The sequence below is a fragment of the Drosophila teissieri genome, chromosome 3L, assembly GCF_016746235.2.
Source record: "Drosophila teissieri strain GT53w chromosome 3L, Prin_Dtei_1.1, whole genome shotgun sequence".
NCBI lineage: Eukaryota > Metazoa > Arthropoda > Insecta > Diptera > Drosophilidae > Drosophila > Drosophila teissieri.
Window position 1 is genome coordinate 13,120,070 of NC_053031.1, and position 22,261 is coordinate 13,142,330.

General features: G+C 39.4%; 1 protein-coding gene across 6 annotated transcripts in view; it reads right to left on the reverse strand.

The window, feature by feature from the left end:
* LOC122618206 (hepatic leukemia factor) overlaps window positions 1-21,802 on the reverse strand; it is a 54,130-nt gene extending 32,328 nt beyond the window's left edge. The window contains exons 1-2 of one of the 6 annotated variants that reach the window (XM_043794448.1): window positions 9,272-9,511; window positions 7,119-8,165 (exon numbers count right to left, since the gene is read on the reverse strand). In XM_043794448.1, the coding sequence (XP_043650383.1) occupies window positions 7,119-7,221 (103 nt within the window). In that variant the 5' untranslated portion in view covers window positions 7,222-8,165; window positions 9,272-9,511. Of the gene's footprint in view, window positions 1-7,118; window positions 8,777-9,271; window positions 9,512-21,704 lie in introns of those variants that run through there. The other 5 variants (XM_043794451.1, XM_043794452.1, XM_043794449.1 and 2 more) reach the window with 5 other exon arrangements.
* Window positions 21,803-22,261: the final 459 nt, after the last annotated feature.

Sequence of the window (22,261 nt, forward strand, 5' to 3'; positions counted from 1 at the left end):
AGTGATAAGAGTTATGGAATGCTAACTCCTTTGATCCGTGAGTTAGCACTCCAAGTGAACCGTAACGAAAGTGAATGAGTGAAAACCTTGATATCGATCCTATTGCCGTATTAAATACTTTTTATTGTGACATTGTTTTGGTCGAATTAAGGTCAAAAGCTTATCGCAGTTGCCAAGGACGGAATGGCTAAAAATATGTTAAGAGGCAAAATGGCTTAAAAAATTGAAAATGTAATTATAGTTATAGTTATCGGAAAACAATTGATAATTGCGTCAGCAGCAGCCGCCTCAAAAATGAAAGGCTAATTGAAAGAACAAGCCAAGCAGAGAAAAGCACACACACATTCTATGTGGAAAAGCAAAGCGAATTTTCCAAAAATATGTTTGTGCAATTAAAAATAAAACGAACGAACGAATGGCAAAAGATATGCCGAGAATGAAAACAATTTTAAAAGGTAAATTAAGCTAATGGATGTTTTTTCGGGGGCGTGGCGAAGGGGAGAGGGCGGGCCAATGGGGTTGTCTGCCAAGACGCTCCAAATTGCAATTACTTGTTGCAGCAATTTTCATTTATTTCGTTAGCTAATTTTAGTCTCTCTGCCCATTTCCTTGGATTTTCCTATTTTCAAAAGCAAATCATTTTCGGCACTGAGAAATACAAAAATGTTTACTATTTTCCCTCAGCACAAAATGTTTATTTGAATTCATTTTTCACTGCTTCTTTTGCCCATTCTATCTTTCGTTATTTGCCTAGATTTTTTTCTCTGTTTTAGTGCTCATCGTTCGGCACATGATCAGCGGTCTAAACTACGTCAGCAAACCAACAATAAAATAGAAAAAAACTGATTATGTTAAAGGAAAATCTGAGGTATATGTGTGATTTTTGTTGACCCGCGAAAGATCTGATTAGGGAAATGTGCTCGGAAAAATCAGCTTTAAGCGTCTTTGATAGTGTGGTATTTTTATATTTAAATAATCTCAACGAGGGTAATTTGTCAAATGTCAAGATCTGGGTGACAACGGTGCGTATGATTAGGCTTATATGGCAAACACCTATTTAAGTAACCTTGAAGGGAGGAATGAATTTATGGCTACCAAGACTGTAAGTGCTTTGTGTTTCTATTAAAACTCTTATATGAATATTAGTTTAATTTACCGCTGATTTTCCATATTATCCTTGACTTTAAATTACGCGTGTGTCCATCATAACTGCAATTTCATCACACCGTCGAGCTATTGCCTCGTGTCACACTTTATTAAACGCTAAATGGCCAACTTTGCTTGCCCAATATTTCATTTCATTTTTGTTAGTTGTTAAACTGAAACTCGTGATTGCGTTTAACTAATCGCAGAGCCAGTCTTAACAATTTGCGCACGCTTTCGGCCAGGGGCATGAAAAGTAAGGCAAAAGCCCTCTTGTTTTCTTAGTGTTAGTTAAAACAGCAAGACGCTAACTCGGCGTAAGATGCTTTACTTTGGCTTACGATTTTCTTGGATAATGAAAGGGGCAGGGGCAGGGAGAGAGGGGCTTAAAAGAAATGGGTGATAAAAGACAGGAGAGAGAGTGGGAGAGCGAAAGCCTAGCATTACCGGCTCAAAAAAGACAATAACAAATACCATCCAAAATGAAAACAAAAACGTAAGTGACTCTCGCAGCGATACACTGAAAGATATGATGCGCATGTCTCTCCCCGTTTGGAGACTTCTTTCTTAGCTCTCTCTCTCTCTCTCTCTCTCGCTCTCTCGCCGTGAGTAAGTCTCTCTCCATATTCCACCCACTGAATGTGTGTGTGTGTGTGGGCGTCGTATTTCGAACATGTCCTTCGAATTTCCGGGTTTTGCTACTTTGACATTTGCAACATGCTACGCCTGGCTAACAGCAAGAAGCAGAACAAGTCAGGGAATATCGTAGGGGCTTGGAAAACGGTGGCCTAAAGGGGGTGGCCTAAGGGGGGGGCCTTAAGGGGGGCTTAAACGGGGATTTCGGGCAAACATTCTTCGTATACGAGTATTTTTCAGGGCCCAGCTGCTTCGGCTTCGGCTTCTACTGCTGCTGCTGCTGCTTCCTGTTTACAACCAACACATGTTCAATTCATGGCTGGACTGGCGAGGGGTGCAGGAGGTGGAGGACACTACAGGACGAAAGGACAGCATTCCACAGTAGAAATCTGTGCAATGGTGGAGTATTTACGGGGGTGGGGGGCATAAAAACTCTATATAGGTCTGTGTGTCTTTTGTGTGCCGCCTTCCGCCTGCCGCCAAAGAGGGTTATTTCCCCTTGTATATTTTGGTCGATTTTTAGGCATTTCGCGAACTTTTATTTCTATTTCCCAATTCCGTTTCTGCCATTTGCTCATTCTTCTATATATGCTTGTGTCCTTTTTGACGTCATCGAGGCAAACAAATGAAGTCAACATTATTTCATTTATGGATTTTGTTATTAATGTTGCACGAACTGTGAATGTTTTAGTGCCTGCCTGTCGATGTGTTGCTGTTGCTATTGTTATTTTTAGTGCTCAATTTTGCTGCCTTTCGGCTTTCGTGACTGTTTTCCAACTTCCTGCCAGTTTGTTTTGTGTGCCACTCGGCCTCCTGTTGTTGTTGTTCTTGTTGTTGTTGTTGCTGTTGTTGTCCATCATTTTGCCAACAGAAATTCCGGCGGCAACGCCTACGAGCAACTTTAAGAGCACATAAAAAAATGTTTACTTGGGTCTCGTCTTAGTAAATACTTTTTTTTGGTTGCTATTGATTGTGTGAATTAGATACAGCTAGTTTTTAAACTGAGCGAGTACTTTTACGAGCGCACTTAGAGATCACCTTAAAAAGTTGTTAATAAAAATTCAGCTATTTTACATCAACTTGCACACAAGAGGCACCGATTTTTTTCAGTGACACCGAACTCAACAGAACTCAACAAAACTGAAGCCGAAGTCGGCGGGCGGCAAATGCCAAAAAGTGTTGCCTGCTTTCAGGCGCCGCCAAGAGGATACGTATACGTCTAGTTATCCGTGTGTTAGTTTCGGATTTAAGTTACTGTACCACGAATTCGTGTGAGTGTGCGCTCGCTTTGTGGTATTTAACCTTAATTTGATTCCTTTCTTCTGCCATTTTCCTTCTGCTCATTTTTTTTGTTTTTTTCCGTTTTTCGTTTTTTTTTTTGTTGAATTGCTGGTTTTGCCAGGTACAAAAAGTTGCCGACGTCCTTGCTGCGGATGATAGAGAAAGGTTGGCATGGCCAAATGCCAGCGAATAATTTCCTACTTTACTTTTTTAAATGGCAAGTCAGCGAAAATTGATTAAACATTTCCACTCACACTTTAAACCCAAGATATGAATAGTAGTGCTGCAGTAGATATGCGATTTTGATATGCATCGCGATCTTTTAAAATAGACATGGCAAACATATTGTTTGACCGCAATTTTGTGGGAACAACGAAAAAATTACCACCAGCTGCTTCGCATGACAAATTCGCACGCCAGCATTTTTCCCTGCTCAGTTTAGTTTTTGCTCAGCTGCACTTATTGCCAGTGTCCACATATATGTATATATGTACATATATTTATGAAAATATTTTTCACACTTTGTAGACACTTTTGTTTGATAATTTTAGCATGCGCTTTTCACACATCTCACTTAATTAAAATTGCAAAAATGCATGGATGTTTTTGTTACCTTAAGATTTGCCACCATTCAAGGCGGCTTTTTCAATTAAAACTTTTAATTGCATCAAACAAAGTCAATGAATCAATGAGTTCGCAAAACTTTTCTACCGAGCAAAGACGGGTTTATAAGCAAAATTCTATTCATAGTTTCATGCATTTCAATCTTCATCTTCACAGGCTTGTGACATGCATGCAAAATGCACCCAAAATAAGCGGCTAATCAATCTGATTACGTGAACATTGATTCACATTAGCGATCAATTGACGACACACAATGTGCCTTATGTCATTGAAAAAATGCTAGATTAATGATTAGCTGCTAATTTGCAATCAATAATGATGCGGGGCAGGGCACAAGGAGATAGTCAATCCCTGCCACTTGTTTATTCGGTCAAACAACAATTTGAGCTGTCATTTATTTATGCCAATTGCCGGCGCTTCGTTTTATGCAACATTGACATGCAAATCGAATAAAATATAATTGCCCATCAGCTCGAAAAAGACAGCGTGGTTATAGAACAACGACGAGAGACGAGAAACGAGAGACACATGGCTCTTGTAGATAGCATTTTAAAATCCACTTGAAATAATGCATTCATTTGCTTTCATAATTCAATTGGACGGCTCTAAAGGTGATGACGAGCTATTATGTTGCACTTTAAAGTTTATTTAACGGGATTAAATGAATACGAAATAAGTGGTTAAATGTTAATCCGTTAAGTGATTTTGCCTGGCACTTTCTGTTGATATGCAGATGAATCGAAAAAGCCATGCACTCTGCTAGAGTTAGAAAGGCCATCCTAAACTTAAACTGACCAGACTGTAATCAACATACCTCCTTTTGAAAGTGCACACAGAAATCATGAAATCTCTGGAGACCATACATTATTTAATTAACCAGACAATGCCATCTATCTGAATAAGAAACTGGCTTCATAAGTTTTCCCAAGTATATGACTTGGATACAGCTGGAATCGGGCGAATAAATCCCCTTGAAACCGACCACTCATCCAACTTTGAATTGGATCACCAGCTCATCAGCTAGATACAAATCAAATGCCTTTGCTTATCAGAGGAACTAAACCAACTTTTGAGCTTTGTACTTGACGGCGGCACACGCAGCTATATGCTTTTATTGTCTTACACTCGAAGAATTTATGTGAGCCGACGAGTGATTTGTGCCAGACGAACGACTCCATTTCTTTGCAACTAAGTCCGGCAATCTTATCTCCCTCCCTTGGCCAGTTTGTTCATGTAAGATTTTGTAGTTTAGTGCAGCTTATCGCTCACTTGATTTTACCCTGCGACCCTCTCAATGGGACTTGTTACACTGCCAAAAATGCTTACATATTGAAGATAAATTCATTAAAGTTAACAGATCACAATGTCTAAAATAGATTTTTATAATCAAAGGAATCTCCTACTGGAAAATACTATTCCAATGTCATCTTTAAATGTGAAAAACTTGTAATTTGATTTGGAAATCGATGGGAAATTGTTTCGGTGCACCCAACGCTCTTCACACTTGCCCCTGGCTATCTGCAGCTTATCAGCCCGCTTCACCCTCTTTTCCGATGTTTATTTTGCCGTATTTAACTAGTGTGTTTTATAAAGTGGATTTTTCCTTCTTTTTTTAATGCGGTAATCAAATGCTTGTGAACACACGACATCGCTTCGATGATAAGAAGTAAGAAAAATTAAAAAAAAAAGACGCTTAACTACAACAAAATAGAGCGACACTTTTACATTTTGTAGAACAATAAATTAAGAAAAACGTTAAAAATACAAAACTTTTGGCCAGACGTAAAAGGTTTTCATACAAGTGAGTGCTCGGGTTTCCGCTTATTGATTTATGGAAACAACTTGAGTGCCATATGAAAGGGGATACTTGGGCCTGCTTTTCATTATGCTGACCGATTATGACACTTTTTAATGGAATTTTCTCGTTTTGCTTTTATGCTATTGATTTCTGGTTACGTTGCCGTCGGCCAAGTGGGCGTTTCCCTGTGGGCGGGGCTGATGTAAAACCAGCAAAAATACAAAAAAATTGCAACGGCACACAAAAATGGCAAAAATAAGGGAATTAAAAAGCTTTCCGAATCGAAATCCTTCCCACAGATGGGTTTTTCATTCCACATGCTGGTCAAGACCAATTCCTTTCTTATGCAAATGTCTTGGAGCAGATTTAAAAGGGTTAAAGTGCGGGTGGGGAAAACGCAGACACTAATGCTGAATCGATGGTGCTGCAGAATTGCTGTGTAATTGTTTGGAAAAAGAAATTGCAATCGAAATGCGACGTAAAGTGGATAACAATTGCAGAAAGTAAGATGAACGACGGCCTTGAGATGGTAAATATATGGCACCCGCAGGAAAATATTTTTAAAATGCCAAAGTACTTATAGATATTGATCCATTTAAATGAACAGAAATCCCAATAATATTTAAAGTAATTTAAAATACCTATGCTATATACATCATTACAATAGAAGATTCCGTCTAATCAAAGACCCTGATTACAAAAATTACATATAATTTTCCAAATATTTGTATCAGGCGCCCTAAATCTCTGTAATCTCGTAAATATTCCATTAGATGACTAAAATGTCATAAATTTGGTCCCAAAAAATTCCTACAGACACTTAAAACTAATTATGCACGACAGTTCGATTGCTGGCCCTGATTGCCCAATGGGTTAAGGTTTTGATAACACTGTCTCGCTGTCCGGCAGTTGTGGTGGGGGTTAATCGAGGCGGATCGGGGCGGGGTCGGCCCACGTTCAATGTACCTCAATGACCCCACAACCACGAGTGCTACATGCGACACCCGGTTGACCATTTTCCGTACTCTGTACACTTTAACCTTGCGACAACCCTCAACTCGATTTCTCGTTTCCCCTCCTTGACTCGCCGTTCACTTGTGGGTTAATAGCCTTATCAATTTTGATTTGAGGCGCACTTCGACATAAAGCAATAGATAGATAGATAGATAGATACTTGCATTTATGCCCTAATGCAGAGCACTGGAAATGGCTACACAAATGGGGTCATCCTGTGGCAAGCATCCCCCGAATTAAGCCCACTCCCAAAGCCATCAAATTGATTTATGTTCGGGGAGACATGAAAAATGTTTCGGTTTTACTTTAAACATTATTTTGCTATTAATTCGGATTCGGGTTATGCGAAACGTGTCCAAATCAGCTGCCTGGCACCACAGAAGCTCCCCAATTCCCCCCATTATTTTGCATATTTCCGGACGTGCGATGACCCAATCACAGAATAATTCGTATTTTATGACTTGGCTTTTTTTAGGTTTCGATGTGAATCGGGGGTATGTTTCGGTAGTTCTCGAGTGGTAACAGATTGCCAGCACTTGGGGGTAATGTTCGTTTTTTTTAGTAGACATTATTTTGGAAAATGTTCAAGTATTTTCTGCATTTAATTGTGCCCTCTACTCACCATTAATGCCGCTGATCAGTGGGTAGTTACCATCCCGGCCGCCAATTAAGTTTTTTAAACCAGTTTCGATCAGTGTTGGGGACGATCGCTCCCTGTCGCTCATTTTTTCATAAAAATTTCCGAAATTTTGTGATTATACACGAACAAAAAAAGGTCTCGTTGCGGGTTTTTTGCTGGCCTGCAGATTGCTGTTGCTTTTTTCTCTGTGTGTTTTTGTTTCTGTATTTTCTTGTAGTATATTCTTGCAACAATAATAGTTAAAATTATGTTTATCTCACAACAATAACAATTAATCAATTATTTAATTTATAACGAACGAAATTTGTATCTCACTTTGATGGTTATTTTTGATTTGGTTGCTTAGTTTAGTTATATGTTATGTTGGTTTTGTTTTTTTTGTTTTTTGGATCACAATCGAAATTAATTTAATTAAACCTTTGAAAATATTGCACGTTTCCCGTTACGATTTATTGCTTTGTCTATATATATACGATCTTTCTCTATAGATTTTTACATAGATATTTTGTATACGTATAGAGATGTATATAGATATATTTGTATATTATTACTTTTCTGTTGGATTTTTGTTATGCTGGCTATAAATAAAGGCACCGCGAATTCATTCAACAAGATTTTTATGTTTTAACAACAACTTTTGCGAGTACAACAAGAAATGTTGGGTGTATTTATTCGTTAAAAACTAATTCATGTGGCTGTTTTTAAATGTACGTTTCGCTGACTTTGCGGTTACTTTTTTTTGTTAGGTTTATTTTCGTGTAATTGAATTTGTTGTTTCATTGGCTAATTATGCTATTTTTATAGCGCTTTTCCTGCTGCAAATGCCGAATGCGTTTGGTTTTCTCTAGTTGCTGTATTTTATTTTGCTGTGGCTTTTCTATTTTGTTTTTCCTTTGCGTTCTTTTTTTTTTTTTGCTTTTATTTCTTATTTTTGTTGTTGTTGACAGTTTTCAGTTTCAAAAACGTTTAACGCTGAAATTTGTTGTTAGGCTTTTTCGCTTTTTTGTTGCTTTTATTTTTGTGGCGGCACTAAAAATAAAATCAATTGCTTTTTGGTTAGAGTTCTGCTTGGCTTTCTATATATATTCCGTGTTACATACATATATGTATATGCTGTAGGTATGTGATATCTTATTGTACAGTTATAAAGCACTAATATGGCATTTGCAATAGTTGGTCGCCCGGCGTGCGACAGAGATGGCAGATTTGGTAAAGAAGAAGGCTCTGCAGCAGCTTAAATTTTCTTTTTTGTTTTTGTAGTGAGTGTTTTTCCTTTTGGAGATTTTAGGTATAGTTATGGGTGAGTGGGTGGCGGCGAGAGAGAGACGGCGAAATAGTAGGCGAAAAACGACGAGCGCCCGACAGGGAAAATCGATGAAAAATGTTGACAACAGAAACGCGAACAACAACACCAAAACACACACAAACGCACCGAATTTTAACAATTTTTATTGCAATTTATAATTAGCTTTTTTTATGTGGGTGAATTAATTTTATTTAATTTTTAAGGGCGTGTAGTATCCTTAATTTTTTTTTTGTGGGTAAGAGGATTGAATTTTCTTTTAGTTGTACCGTTTATGCGGTGCGTTCTTCTGGTATCCGCGTATCCGTGCGTTTGTATCTCAACGAACGACGCTCGACGTGTGAGTGTTTTAATGTGTGCTGCTGTTTTTACTGTAAAAATACGATTCGGCTGCGCTCGGCTCGCTTCGTGTCGTATTGTGGGTGTAGTTGTGGCCGCTCTGCCGGCGTCGCTGTCGACGCAGAGCGCATGTGACAAGCGCCTACGAAAAACCGAATTTCGAAGTTCGAAAGGTCGACGGAAAAAAGTGAAATAGAAAGAGGCAGAGGCGCACGAGGATGCGGAAGTGGGGCCAACTCTACACAGAGTGGAGATGCATTTCCCGTATAAGAGAGAGAGGGATGGCGAGCGAGTGGAGAAATTGAGAGAGCGGCGTGTGAGAGTGCGCGCAAGTCAGCTGATTGTTGTTTCTGTTTGTTTTACAATGCTTTTTGCACTATGAACATTACACTCACATTTCCCACAAAATATCTATGCACGTACGTTTGCATATATGTATGTATGTATGTACATATGTATGTATGTATATTGAAATCCAAGCAGACAAACTTACAAACACGCGCTAAATTTCGGGTTTTAAAATACACATTCGGATTTTTTAACTGTACACTTTATTCCAACTGCTTGGCAGTGACACGTGCTTTTTGCTTAGTGTCTTAAAGTTTTTAGCTAAATTTAAAGCTTTCATTATAGTTTTTCTGTGGTTTTGTTTAATAATTATTGGCCAATTTTAGCTTGTTAGAAATTATGATTTAATTGAATTTTTTTTATTCTATTCTGTTATGTTTTTAATGTGGCTTTTGTGGCGCTGAATGTTCAACTAACTTCTGATTGGCACACGCGCTCGTTTCGTTGCAAAGTGTAGAAACACGCCGCCTTAAAAGAGAGAGATATACAGAGAGAGCGGCTAAGGGCAAACTCACAAACACAGATACGAAATATGCTCAAATCACAGATACAAGTACACGGGCGATTGCTCTCTCTTTTTTACCCGCGTGTTTTGGCTTTTCTTATTTTTGGCAAACTTTTTCGTTCAGCGCGCGCAACTTACAAAATAAAAGCCAAATTAAAACTAATACTAAGATAAAGGTGCATTTAAACTAAAATTGATAGTTTTAACAAGCTTGAGCTTAAGCTCAAACTTTGTTATTCTCTTTCCTAGCGTACCGCCCAGAGCTTGGTTATTACACTGGCAAAAAAAGTCGAACAAATTTAATTTGAAAAAAATTACTATGCCAAGCACGTCAAAAGAAATTTTCAGTTGACTTAAATGAGTATGTTTGATATACCTTTTTATTAATTATTAATTAATTGTAGCACATATAAAAGCTTACTATTTAATAGTTACCTATTTATTCCTTCCTTTTTGGAACCACTTAAAGATATACCATCGACTTTTAAATAAAATACTTTAATAAAATCTATTATGCCTTGAATATTTTCTCAGTGTATTCCTTCTAATTGCCTTCTAATCATTTGGCCGCTCACTTACACGCGTGCAAAACTTTTGGCATTTTCCACTGTGTCTCAAAGTTCATTTTTTTCATATTGCGTCTCTCTCTCTGGCGACTCTCTCAAAAAGTATCTCGCGGATGGCCGGAGTATCTGAGAGATCGCTGGCGAGCCGGCCTGTATGCCTCTAGGTGAATTTTTATTTATTTTGTTTCATTTTAATTTACTCATGCAAAAGTGTTGATTTTTTGTTCAGCTCTGCCTGGCTATTACGTCAATGGAACAAAAACGCTGACGTTTGTAGTTGTACGAATACGAGTATCTCTATCTGTATCTGTATCTTTGGCCGCAGCTGTAGATGTATCTGTATCTTTGGCACTGCGGCAACTACAGTGTTCATTTCAATGTTTTTAGGTTCTGTTCTTCTCTTTCTCTCCCTCTCTGATTTATCTGCCATTCGCGAGTTTATTTTTCACTATTTCGGTTGTATTTTTTTGCGTTTTTTTGTTTTTTTTTTTGTTTTGCTCTTTTTTTTTGTTAATAATTCTAACATGTATTTTGCGGCGACGTCGACGCCAGCAGCGCTCACGTGAGTTGATTTCATAGCTATGAAAACCTTTTTAATGTGTGGAAATTTTTGTTTGTTTGTTGTAGTTGCTATTCTTCGTTGTAATTTGTATAAATAAACACAGAATTGTAGAAATGTGAAAAGCGAGCAGAGAGTCCCGCGAAAATCAAGAACATTTTCGCATTTAACGTTTTATGGAGGAGCGGGGGCAATTAGAACACCTTGAAATTGGTCTTCAAAATAGGGAGGGCATGACGGCCAGCATTCCCCAGGTGGCAGTTTGCTCCAAATAGAGCTCCATACTCTTCGATTAGAACGGAGCAAAAAGAGTCTGCGCTGATAAGAGCTCGCACTCAATTACTCAATTACTTGACGTAAACAAAATAATTAAAATGCGAAAAGTGCTCAACGATCCTACTTGAATGGTATTTATTGGCATATTTTGCAATTAATTGAGCTGCGCGTTCGTTGGAGCAACCCTTTAATCAATATTTAATAAGGAGAAGTATTTATCAAGAGTTGAAAAGAATTCTGAAAAAAAGGTGAAGCTGAAATTACAACTTGACATCCCATTAACCTTATTACGTTAAAATTAATATATATTATTATTGCAAACAAGTTGCTCTTCAAATACTTGAATGGCTTTTATTTCCACTTTAACGAGTTCATTTAGATTAAGCACGTTTTATAAATTATGACAGGAAATATGACAATATTTAACTGCATAAATAATTTCTTGTATACAAACGCAAATGCTTTTTCTTTAATTTAGCTTACTTTATTATGATTATTGTGAACTAAATCTTTAAAACAATATATTGTAATTACATACATACATATGTACATATTCATATAATATTTGATATATATGGCTATTTTTCTCCTGGGTAAAAACTATCTTCAGATGCATTTCTTCTCTGACCCTGATCACGACATTGTCTGACCTTTCGTTTGACCCTTCACCTTGCTGTATGCTAGTGAACCAAGTTAGTACCGCTGCCAACCTTCGACGGGATAAACAACTGATCATCTGCAAAGCCCCATCGAATCGCAACAGTCTAACCAAATTTGAAGGCATCCTAATCCAAGGGGATTGGTACTATTCTGGCCATTTTGGCGGTGATTCAGGGCCCAGAAATGCCGCAGACCAAAACAGAGGGATATATACTGCGAGTGCGAGTGGAGGAAGCCAGCAACTGAATTTCTTCGAACGATAGAACGAAAACAGCGAAACTGTCGCCTGTCATCATGTGACATGAAGAAGAACTAGGAAGCGGTGGGCAGGAGAAAATCCGAAAGCCATCGAGAAATAACTCAGCACACATCGCTATATAAATGGATGGTTGGAACGATAGATAGATAGATTCTAAGGCGGAAACGTCATTCCCGTTCAGAGTCGTCCACGAAACGTGTTCTGGCCTCATAAATTATACCGAGGCTATGTTGACCCCCTCCTGGGCCAAAGGGGGCCAAAGGGGTCCCCTCCCCCCATTTTCAGAGCAAGTGCAACAAAAGAAAGGCCAGGCGAAATTGTATCCCAAAGTGTGGGTGAACGCATTTGGGGATCGAAAAATATAAATGACTCTCCTTGGTTCGAATAGTTCCAACAATGTTGCCCATCACGAGATGTCAGCCTGTCAAGGAACCAACGACGGACACCTCCTATATATATATACATATATACATTGTATCGCTGCATATATATGTACATATATATACATTGTATCTGTACATCCATGTATCTGTGAAAACTTATTTGCTGTGACATTTTCTGAAATGTCGCAGGCAGCGAAAAATGGATTTGGGATTTCGGATTTCGGGGTTTCGAGTGGCACACCATCGGTATACCTTATCGGTATACTGCACAGCACATATCAAAGTGCAAACACGGCAACCAAAGAATTTCTTATAACAAACACACGCACACATGCTTTCCTTATCAAAATAACCATCGTCGATCGGCCTTGGACAGGCAGCACAAGAAGTCAGATAGTTAATGCCCTCTAAAATGCAACGAAGGCGAGCATAATCAAATTTGATACTCTCCCAATTAGTGGACATTAGCATGGACCTGTGAGAGATCTCTGCGGAAGATCATCTTCTGATTCCGAGCGAGAGCACTCTATAAAGACCAATGTATTTGCTTCGCCAACACTCGGATGGAGATTACCCATTATCAGCTAGCTGCATATATGTACATATATGTAAGTAGGTATATCTGTTTGTATATACCCAGAGATCTGAACTACATTTTGCTCTATTTGAAATCTCGCACATTTATACGAAATGAAAACGAACGAAACAAAAAATGAGAAACGGACGACGACGCAAACGACGGCAAGTTGTACAAATTAACGTGCAAATGAATGACGGAATTAGTACGTGTGCTCTTTGTTGATCTAGCGAGAAGATTAGGGGAAGCTATAGGGGATATGCCGGAGTACTTTCTATCTTTCTACTTTGGAAGCCCTATGGATGCTCGAGCATTTCTCTAGTCAAACGACAAATGTCTCCTAAGCAGAGGTGATTCCAAAGATGATTTGAAGATAGCAGCACATGGCACATGGATTCTGGATACACTCGGCGGCTGTGTGGCAATTCATTAGCATCACGCAAATGAATTAATAACACCAAACTACGAGAATATCTTTCAAGTTGTTCCTTTGTTAGCACTTTTTCAATACAAGTGAATTTCGGATTTGGATTAGGATTGGTATACTCGTACTCGTATGCATTGGCTGTCGTTTTGTTTGCACACTTTGATCTATCTGGTTGAATGGCTCGCAAGTTGCATGGACACACAGTCTGATGAATAGAATTAATTATGATGGAATGGGGTTTTGCCCGCCAATTGTTGTACAGGGGTTACGGAGAAGTCTAGTGAAGCAGGTGGCATACAAGTTTTTATCGAGCCAATTATTATGATAATTTGATGAGGAGATGTTTCTAGAATACCTAGCTAGGTATACAAAATACATAAATATATGTATAAAGTGAAGGTGTCTTATTTATGACTCTAATATTCACTCAATGTTCAGAGTTCTTTATTCCCTAAACTGTTTCTATTTTATTAACCATTTTTTATTTGTATATCTTGTTCACTAAAATGGCACTAGACCTCACATTCTTAGTTCACCCATTTCGTCATATCCTAGCCCAATTTTCTCGCCCCTTTGAAACACTTTACGAACGACAAACGAGCAGCCGAATGGGGAAGAGGGAAAATTGTACTTTCCTGAAGACAAGTCAAACATTTTTCCAACTGACTCCGGGGGCAAACAACTAGGGCAACAACAATATTGATAATTTCAACTGCAGTGGAATAACGTGAAATGCAAACAAAATGCTAAAAAAAAAATCAACAAACTCACAAAAGCTTCAATGCCAAAAAAAAATAACAAAAGAGGGAACAAGAAGAAGATACCACGTGACGGTAGCAACAAAAGCAAAGCAAACAAAGCATGCACGACTTGGGCGCACCACCCCCCCCGAACCACCACCCACCCACTCAGCCACCCACCGCCTCCCGCCACCCAGCGAGCCACTGTTAAACACCCACGCATGATCATTTATAAGCTGTCAGTCCTGCGCCTGTATGTGTGTGGGAGTATGGGAGTGTGGGAGTGTATCTATGTGCTTTTGGGGTGGTGGTGAAGTGGACCTGGGGAAAAATGGGGCAGGAAATGCCCTAAGTGGCAGCTCACGCACTTGGACGCCATGGGAAAAGCTTCAAGTTGAGGAGGCCCAATCCAGTTTTTGATTACAAGATACCCGTTTATTCGATTTGTATTTTTAGACGTTATAATAAAATCTAGGATATGAACATACTTACAAAAGAAAACATACATACATACATACATATATAGTATTAGGAAAAGAAATACATATTTTTAAGAATAATATATTAATATATTTATTAAGATTTTATAATGACTGCACGCAACTTTATAAAACAAATAAAGTAAAAACTCCTGTATCTTAATGGATTTTCTGCTGATTTTATTTAGATTTTTAAATTTATGAGTGTTTACAAACAAAAGCCCGCAATATAAATCAATCTAAAGGGTACTCGAATTCCCCAAAAGCCAGAAAAGGCTTTTGCCTAGACCGTCTGCAAAATAAAAAGGCGAATATAATGCTACCTGAGAAACCATTTTGATTGAGCAATACTCTTTTTATTGCACACTATTTCATTTCACCGCCCGCCGCCCCCTCGCCCACCCTTGACCACTTAAATGGGCAATCGTTTTCCGTTTTTATTGGCCAACTGTTAATTGAATTAGTTTCTTTCCTGCCCCTCCAATTTGTTATCAACTAACAGATAGGAATATTTCTCTATTTTCGCTTATATTTCTGCTTCTTGGGTGTCGATGGGCATGTAAATTCAATTAAAATTTTGCGTGTGACGTTGGCAGACAAAAGACGCGTTTGCGGGGGCGGGGCGGAGGAGGTGGGGGCACTGTATAGCGTATAGAGTGTAGAAGGGGTGGGGCTGAGAAGAAACTACGGCCACATAAATTATTTATACACTCATATAGGCTCACCTTGAACCGAACATTTTTCGTAAAAGTTTAATTTATTTTTGCAGAGCCAAAGAACAAATAAATACAAAATCAGAGCGAGATGGCAAATTAGAAAGCAAGCTAGAAGAGTACACAGAAACAAATTGGACATGACTTAACGATTTGATGTAACTTTTCAGGAATATGGGAGTCTGAAATAACTGACTATTTTGTTTCGTGATCATATTCTTATGAGAGTTAAAATAAAATAAAATTAAATATTTCTTCTCAGCACCTGCTGGTAAATTTTGCTCCGTGTACCTTTGCTTTTTTGATTGTTTTGGTTCTTTGTAATTACTAAGGTATTTTACATTTACGTTATTTCGAGAAATCTCAACAATTTTTCAATTTGCTGTCGGGCAACGATGACGTTGACGTCGACGTCGACAGAAGCAGCGGAAGCGGCAGCGACATAGTGTCAACTGTCAATTAACGGAGCATTAGAGGGGGTGGATTTTGCAGGGGGTGGTGGGGGTGAGTGGGGTAAGACATGGGCTTAGTTACTTTGATTGATCTGTGCGGCAAATTCTTGGTTGGGGGCGTAAATGAGCAGCCGAAAATGTCTGAACAGCTCCACCCCAAACCACTCCACTCTTTTTCCACCCCAGACAAGTGTCACTTACAATGAGTTTTAGCCGGAAAAAACGACGAAATTAGAGGAGAAAGTATCGGGTCCGTGGAACTGTCAACATCACAACTTCACACGCTGTTCACCTTTTTTCAACACACACAACAAGTACCCACTCTTCAACAGGGACTAGCAATCTCTCTTGCCCTTTCGCTGTCACTGCTCCTGCCAATACATCAAACCGAATATCGTCGAGGAGCAGCACAAAAAATGGGTGCACTGAAAGAAATCACTTTAGAAATTTGGTAGTCAATTCAAACAAATATGTACATAAAAATTCAGAACGTAATAGCAGTTGAAACTGGCGACATTTCACATAGAAGGTGATTCTAAAGTGAAATATTATTATTTCACAATAAAATATTTTTAATAAAAATGTGCGTTTTCAAACACAGTACATAATAAATAAAATGGATTGGTAAAAAGAAATGTATAAAAATGTGTAAATTGTATGAATTAGAAATTTGAGTTACCCAGACGTTTTTGTTTAATAATTAAAAACATTAAAATTTGTTACTTTTTCCTGAGTTTTTCTCTTAGTTTAACCGAATCGCATTGGCTGAGTTTCGGTTTCATCGGCTCCGCTCTCAAGTGGCGCATTTTTCATCATCTGTTGACACTTTTGCAGCTCCAACGGTAGGCGACCGCAAAAACAAACACAAATACAAACAGAAAGGAAAAGGAAAAGAAAAACAAAACCGGGCTCACACAGTGCGATAAGCGAGCGAGTGAGACGGAGGCGGCGTGTGACAGAGAAGGCACTTGAGCTGCAATTTAATACAAACTCACTGAGAAATCCGCTGAGTACACCACGAATCAAGAAGAACCAAAAACAATGCATTCTGCGCCACCACGTGGTTACTTAAGTCGGCTTTTCAATTAAACTTTTTGCCGGTCGCTGCATATATTTCCCTCTCACTCTGTATTTATTGAATACCCATCCCCCCATCCCATTCACTTGACACAGTGGGTTGAAATGATGCAAATATGGGGGTACCGCAATTGATTGTTGTGGCTGCTAATTAAGCCTGCGTGTGCCAGTCTCCGCCTCCTTCAACAATCCCTATGAATGTTTAATGTTTTGATAAGCAATTTTCAATTAATATATGTGTATGTATTTAGGGTAAATGAAAATTCTACTGACAGTATCAATTATTACACCCGCATAACGCTTTTTTTTTAGGTTTGATGAATTTGTTTAATAAACAAAGAAAGATGAATTATTGCTTATTTACTCATTACGAGAACCGGGGATACATACATTTCCGTATATGTACTATATGTTTCTAAAAGCATATAATAAATAAGGAGCTTTCTTTAAGCACTATACTTACTTCGATTTTCGGAGAAATCATTATAAAATAATAACAAAATATTTTTGCCTACCTTTTGGCGCTTAAGTACGCTATTTTGCGAAACTGTTAAATTCGATTTATACATTTTGATTCACTTAATATTATTGATTTTATATTGGGTATTTAACCCAGTGTATTTTGCTTTACAACCTGTTACTAGGCCAAACCAGTTATTTGAGTAGCTTTTTCAAACGTTTGAGCTTGGCCTTGCGAATATCATGTCCCAAAAACTCGAATTAAATTAGCTGTTAGTCGTTCCCATTTTCTCTGCCTCCCACAATTGTTATAAAGTTTTTGCTGAGCCAATTTTTGTGCAATTTTATATGTAGTATGAAATTTTATGGCCAATATAATTTCAGAAGTTTTCTGTTTATTTTGTTGCACTCACACACACACACAAATATCGCACACACGCACAGCTGTCATAAATAAAAAGCTCTCTGGCTTATTGGACATTTTCATTAAATGCTGCTCTTCAGCTGCTGTTGCTGCTTCTTCTTCATTTTAGTTTTGCGGTGTCTGCGGTTGTTTTTATTGTTTTTATTGCATGTATTGTCGTTGTTGCAAATTGATTGCCTGCAATTTGTATGCGAAAGAGCGCAAAATGTACCGTTGCTGTAGGTCTTTATGGCGCCTTTTAATTGAGCCACACACATGTGTGTAAGGCTGTGTGCCAGTGTGTGTGCGTAAGCCCAGCTCTCTCTTTCCGACTCTCACGTTCTCTTTATCTTGCGCGAAATACTCTATGTAAATTGGCGCTTTTATTGGCGTGGCAATGAACGATCGTGATTTCTTTTTGTTGTTGGCGTCTTTCAACACGTGTAGATTGATATCGTTCTCTCTACGGTGTAGTTTACACTGTTACAAAATGGCAGCTAATTCAGCTTGGTATATTATGAAATATGTGATATTTCACTTTTTTCGAGCTTTGCCAAACTAAGCAACTCGTTTAGTAAATTACGGTGTGGCTTAAATTGTTTTTTAGTTTTAATATTTATATTTTTAGTTACTTCCTTTAGCAAATATGGGTTAAAAGATTTGATAAAATCTAAGCTGAAATAAACTGCAGTAATAATTTCTTGCAGTGCGTTACTAATTACATATACAGACACACATACTGTGGTACAACAGACTGACTCACACTGCTGCAGATTACACCGCAAACCGCAATACATGTGTATGACATAATATTAATTTTTGCAGTCGCCGTCGACGCGGCGACTCCCCCATTTCAGTCCAGTCTCCGTCCACAAAGCACCCCCCAATCCAATGCCCCTCCGCCCACAGCCCCACCTCCCTTCCTCCCTCCTGCTGCTCGCAGTTTGCAGTTCGCGTTCGCAATTTGAATGGGCTCCAGCGGGTGCAAGCGAGATGGCCTGCTTATTACCGCACTTGATGGCGCTGCAGTTTTGTTTAGATTTCGCCGGTTTTCGTTATTGCAAATTGACGTAATGGCCAGTGGAAACGAGCTGGCTGGCAGAAGAATAAGTAGAAGCCAGGAAAGCAAGTTGAAAAAACCAGGAGAATAGTAGAGGAAACGCCACTTTTTGCTGACTTTTCGAATATTTAATATGCACTCTTGAGCTCAAAGATAAATAATGTCCACGAATCCGCGGTAGCTAAGGATTATTAGTTAGCAAGAGCGGTATTTGCTGACCAGTTTCAATCAGGATTTAACAAAATAGTACAAGTGGCATATCATAATGTCTTAGCTTGAGTAAATATCATTTTTAGTTAGATATTCCATTTCGTTAATTTGTAAAACTGTATACAAACATGTTTTGGTAATTCCGCTATCTCATTAGGGGGTTGTAAAAGTGTCGAGTCGAGTGCCTAACTTATTTACACCGCCTGTCATAAAATTCCCCTATAAATAGCAGGTGACCGGTGAGTGACTAGTGTGTAGCATATCGAACTGACTCGATAAACCCCGTTTGACGAATAAATGTCCGGTGAATCTAATCTTGGGGCTATTCCCCTGAATGGGGACTGTACCGTACCGCACCGTACCGCTTCCCAATCGATTCAAATCAAACGTCGCCTTGGCATCGCTTTATGCTCCATGCGTATGGTACATGTATACTATGTGTTTTTATCATCACGCCACCGAATGTCCAAGTCCACTTGCGATTCCACTTGCAAGACCAGGCGACCCAAAATTAAAAACAACAAAAAATTTACAAAAAAAAGTCTGATTCAGATTGCTTTAAAATTTTCCAAAACTGCCCAGACGCGATGTATTTTTTTATTCGAGTCTTTTCTTAAAGAGGGGCGCGTGCCAAGGCTTCCGTTCAGGTTAGTCGCGTGTTTTGTGACCCGATTTCGAAAACAGATTAGTAAGTGGTTTTAAAACAGATAATAGCTGCTGGCATAAGGAGCCACCCAAGCTGCGACATATGGCGATTGTTTTGGTTTTTAGGTGTCATTTTTCAAGTTTTTTTCGGTTTTTTGCATCAGTAAAATTTCCACGCCCAGAAGCGTGAGTTGCGATCTTATCAGCGGGAGCAGAGTGAATGGAACTTGGGGCTTCGGTCCTCGGGCTTCTAAGACAGCCACTAAATCCCCGACCTGACCATGTGATCCGATCGCTGGCGGAAAAAAAAACAAACGAAACGCAGATCGTGAGAGTTGGTTCAGTGGGGAGAACACGAGCGTTGGGGCTCACAGCTCTCGTGAGCTTTTAATGAGAGCTTTGTCGATCGGATCGAGAAGTGGCTAGAAAACGATGAGTATCAGCGTACAACAGGTGCACTGAAAAAAAGGGCGTGCAACGGCAGGCTTATCAGAAGCTGTGCTGATTAGTAGTACTATCAAGTGTGATGTTGCATTTCAGCCCTATTATTACTTATTATTATTTTCAAGGTTTCTTATTTTGAACCAATATATATATGTAGACTTTGGACTTCCCCTATCTGAATCAATTAAATCTATAGTAATACCAAATTATTAAATTGTAGGGTATACAAATGATATGCATTCAGTAACTATAGAAGTGTCTTACAACTAAAAGATTCGAGAACAAGAGGGTTCTTTATTACATATTTGTACGTCTTTTCAGGAAGTCTTCTTTAAACGTGAGCGATGGATGGCAACTGTGTGACTTTGTCGTAAAGGCTCATAATTAAAACTAGCCCCTGCCTCCACAGCCACACCATAATCATCGTAATCACCATCCACACAGCCACAACTCACTTTTTATGCGCCCCAACTATATCATCATGAGGGTAAATATTTATAGTCGCCTGGTAACCTCGTCTTTCCTTTCCTTTCCTTTCCTACTGATAACGAACGCCGGCGACAACGATGACAGTGCAATTGATTGTGATTGTGGAATGGCGACAACTGGCGACGACGACGTCGTCGTTTCTATTTCACCAACTCCGGACAGCAGTCCATCATGGCAACCGAAAAATGAGCTCAATCCAAGAATCCACGCTGTTTTATCGAGCTCCCCCAACGCTTGATTAGTCTGATATCAAAGGCCTCGAGTGCCGACCGACTCAAGATCCAATGGGGTCAGTCGCAGTGCTATGCATATCGATCGCAGGTGATCGGGTGGGTAAATACGGGTTTATCTCGGGGAAGTCGTTCGGTGGAGTGTCTAAGTGGTCGGAGGGGGTGGGAAGGTGAATGGGATTGGAATTGGGGATTGGGGGTTTCCTGGTGGTGTGGTTCCACAATATATCAATTAGGCGGCATCTGGACTCTACTAATTAATGACAGCATGCTGTGTAAATTCTGAATTATTCATTGCTATGGAATACAGCGAGCACTGGCTATTAAAGCTTTCACTTTTTACGACTATTTATAAGAGCTAAAAATAAAAGTTTATTCAAAAGATGGTTCAAGCTTCCCTTCAGATTTCAAGTTCCCCGCTCTTGGTGTTGGAAAGTATGCTACAAATCCTTTGAAACCCACTCCTGACTTGGGTGGCTCTTAGTCGCGATCCACTGTACCTCGTGACGTTTCTATTGAAGGCCAAACGCAATATACAAGCACTCTAATTTTGCGTGTGCGTACATAAGCCACTGTTTGCTTAAGGCTCCGCCGCCAGGTAAATACAAAATCGCCATGGAAATGGAAATTGCAAAAAAAAATGGAAAATCAAAGAAACCAATTTGCAGCAATCAGAAGACAAAATCAAATAATTTGTCACATGGCGGGCTTAACCACGGCAAAGAAGAGAAGAGAAAAAACAAATAAAACCGTGCAAAAGCTTACTATCACACGCCCACCCATTGCTCTCTTACGCTCTTTCTCTTTTTCGCGCACAAAGTGTGAGTGAGAGGCAGAGCAAACAAAACCGATTCGCACTCTCACCAATGCACGTGTTACCTTTGTTGGTGCTTTCGCGGAGTGGGTGAGAGGGGGTGGCCCAGGGGCACAGGGGGCAATGGACAGGTGCTTACTCTAGCACTTACCTCGCACGGACAAGTCCATGATATTCTCCTTGGACCCGCTCATTGCACGCTCAGTGTCCTGCTATCGATTGCAAATGTTTGAAAACCGATTACCGATACACACGGTCGCAGCAACAACGCGTAACTGAAACTATTTTCCAAAAGATTAAATCATTTCGTTGGCGGCGCGGGGGAGCATTGGGACATAAATTGGAAATCAAAATAAGAGCAACTTCAAGTACTCACTCGCTCTCTGCTCTCTCTATTTTTGGTGCAGCCGGTGGAATAGAATCACGTGGTCTTTATCTTCACTGGAGCCATTCTGCGGGATGGAGCGAGAGGGGGCTAGTTGGCAAGAAGCAGCGAGAGAGCCAAGTGGCATACGTCCATCTCGCTCGTTCGCACGGCCCCCTTATATAAGCCTTATGTAACGGAGAGTCGCAGGGGCATGCGCACATGGCAACAGTGGATCATGGGGCCATAAAAATAGAAATCTATACTAAGTACCCACTACGAGTGATTCTGACTAATCGCCGTATTTCTATTTTAGTGGCTAGGGGTCAGGTTGCAGAAGGATT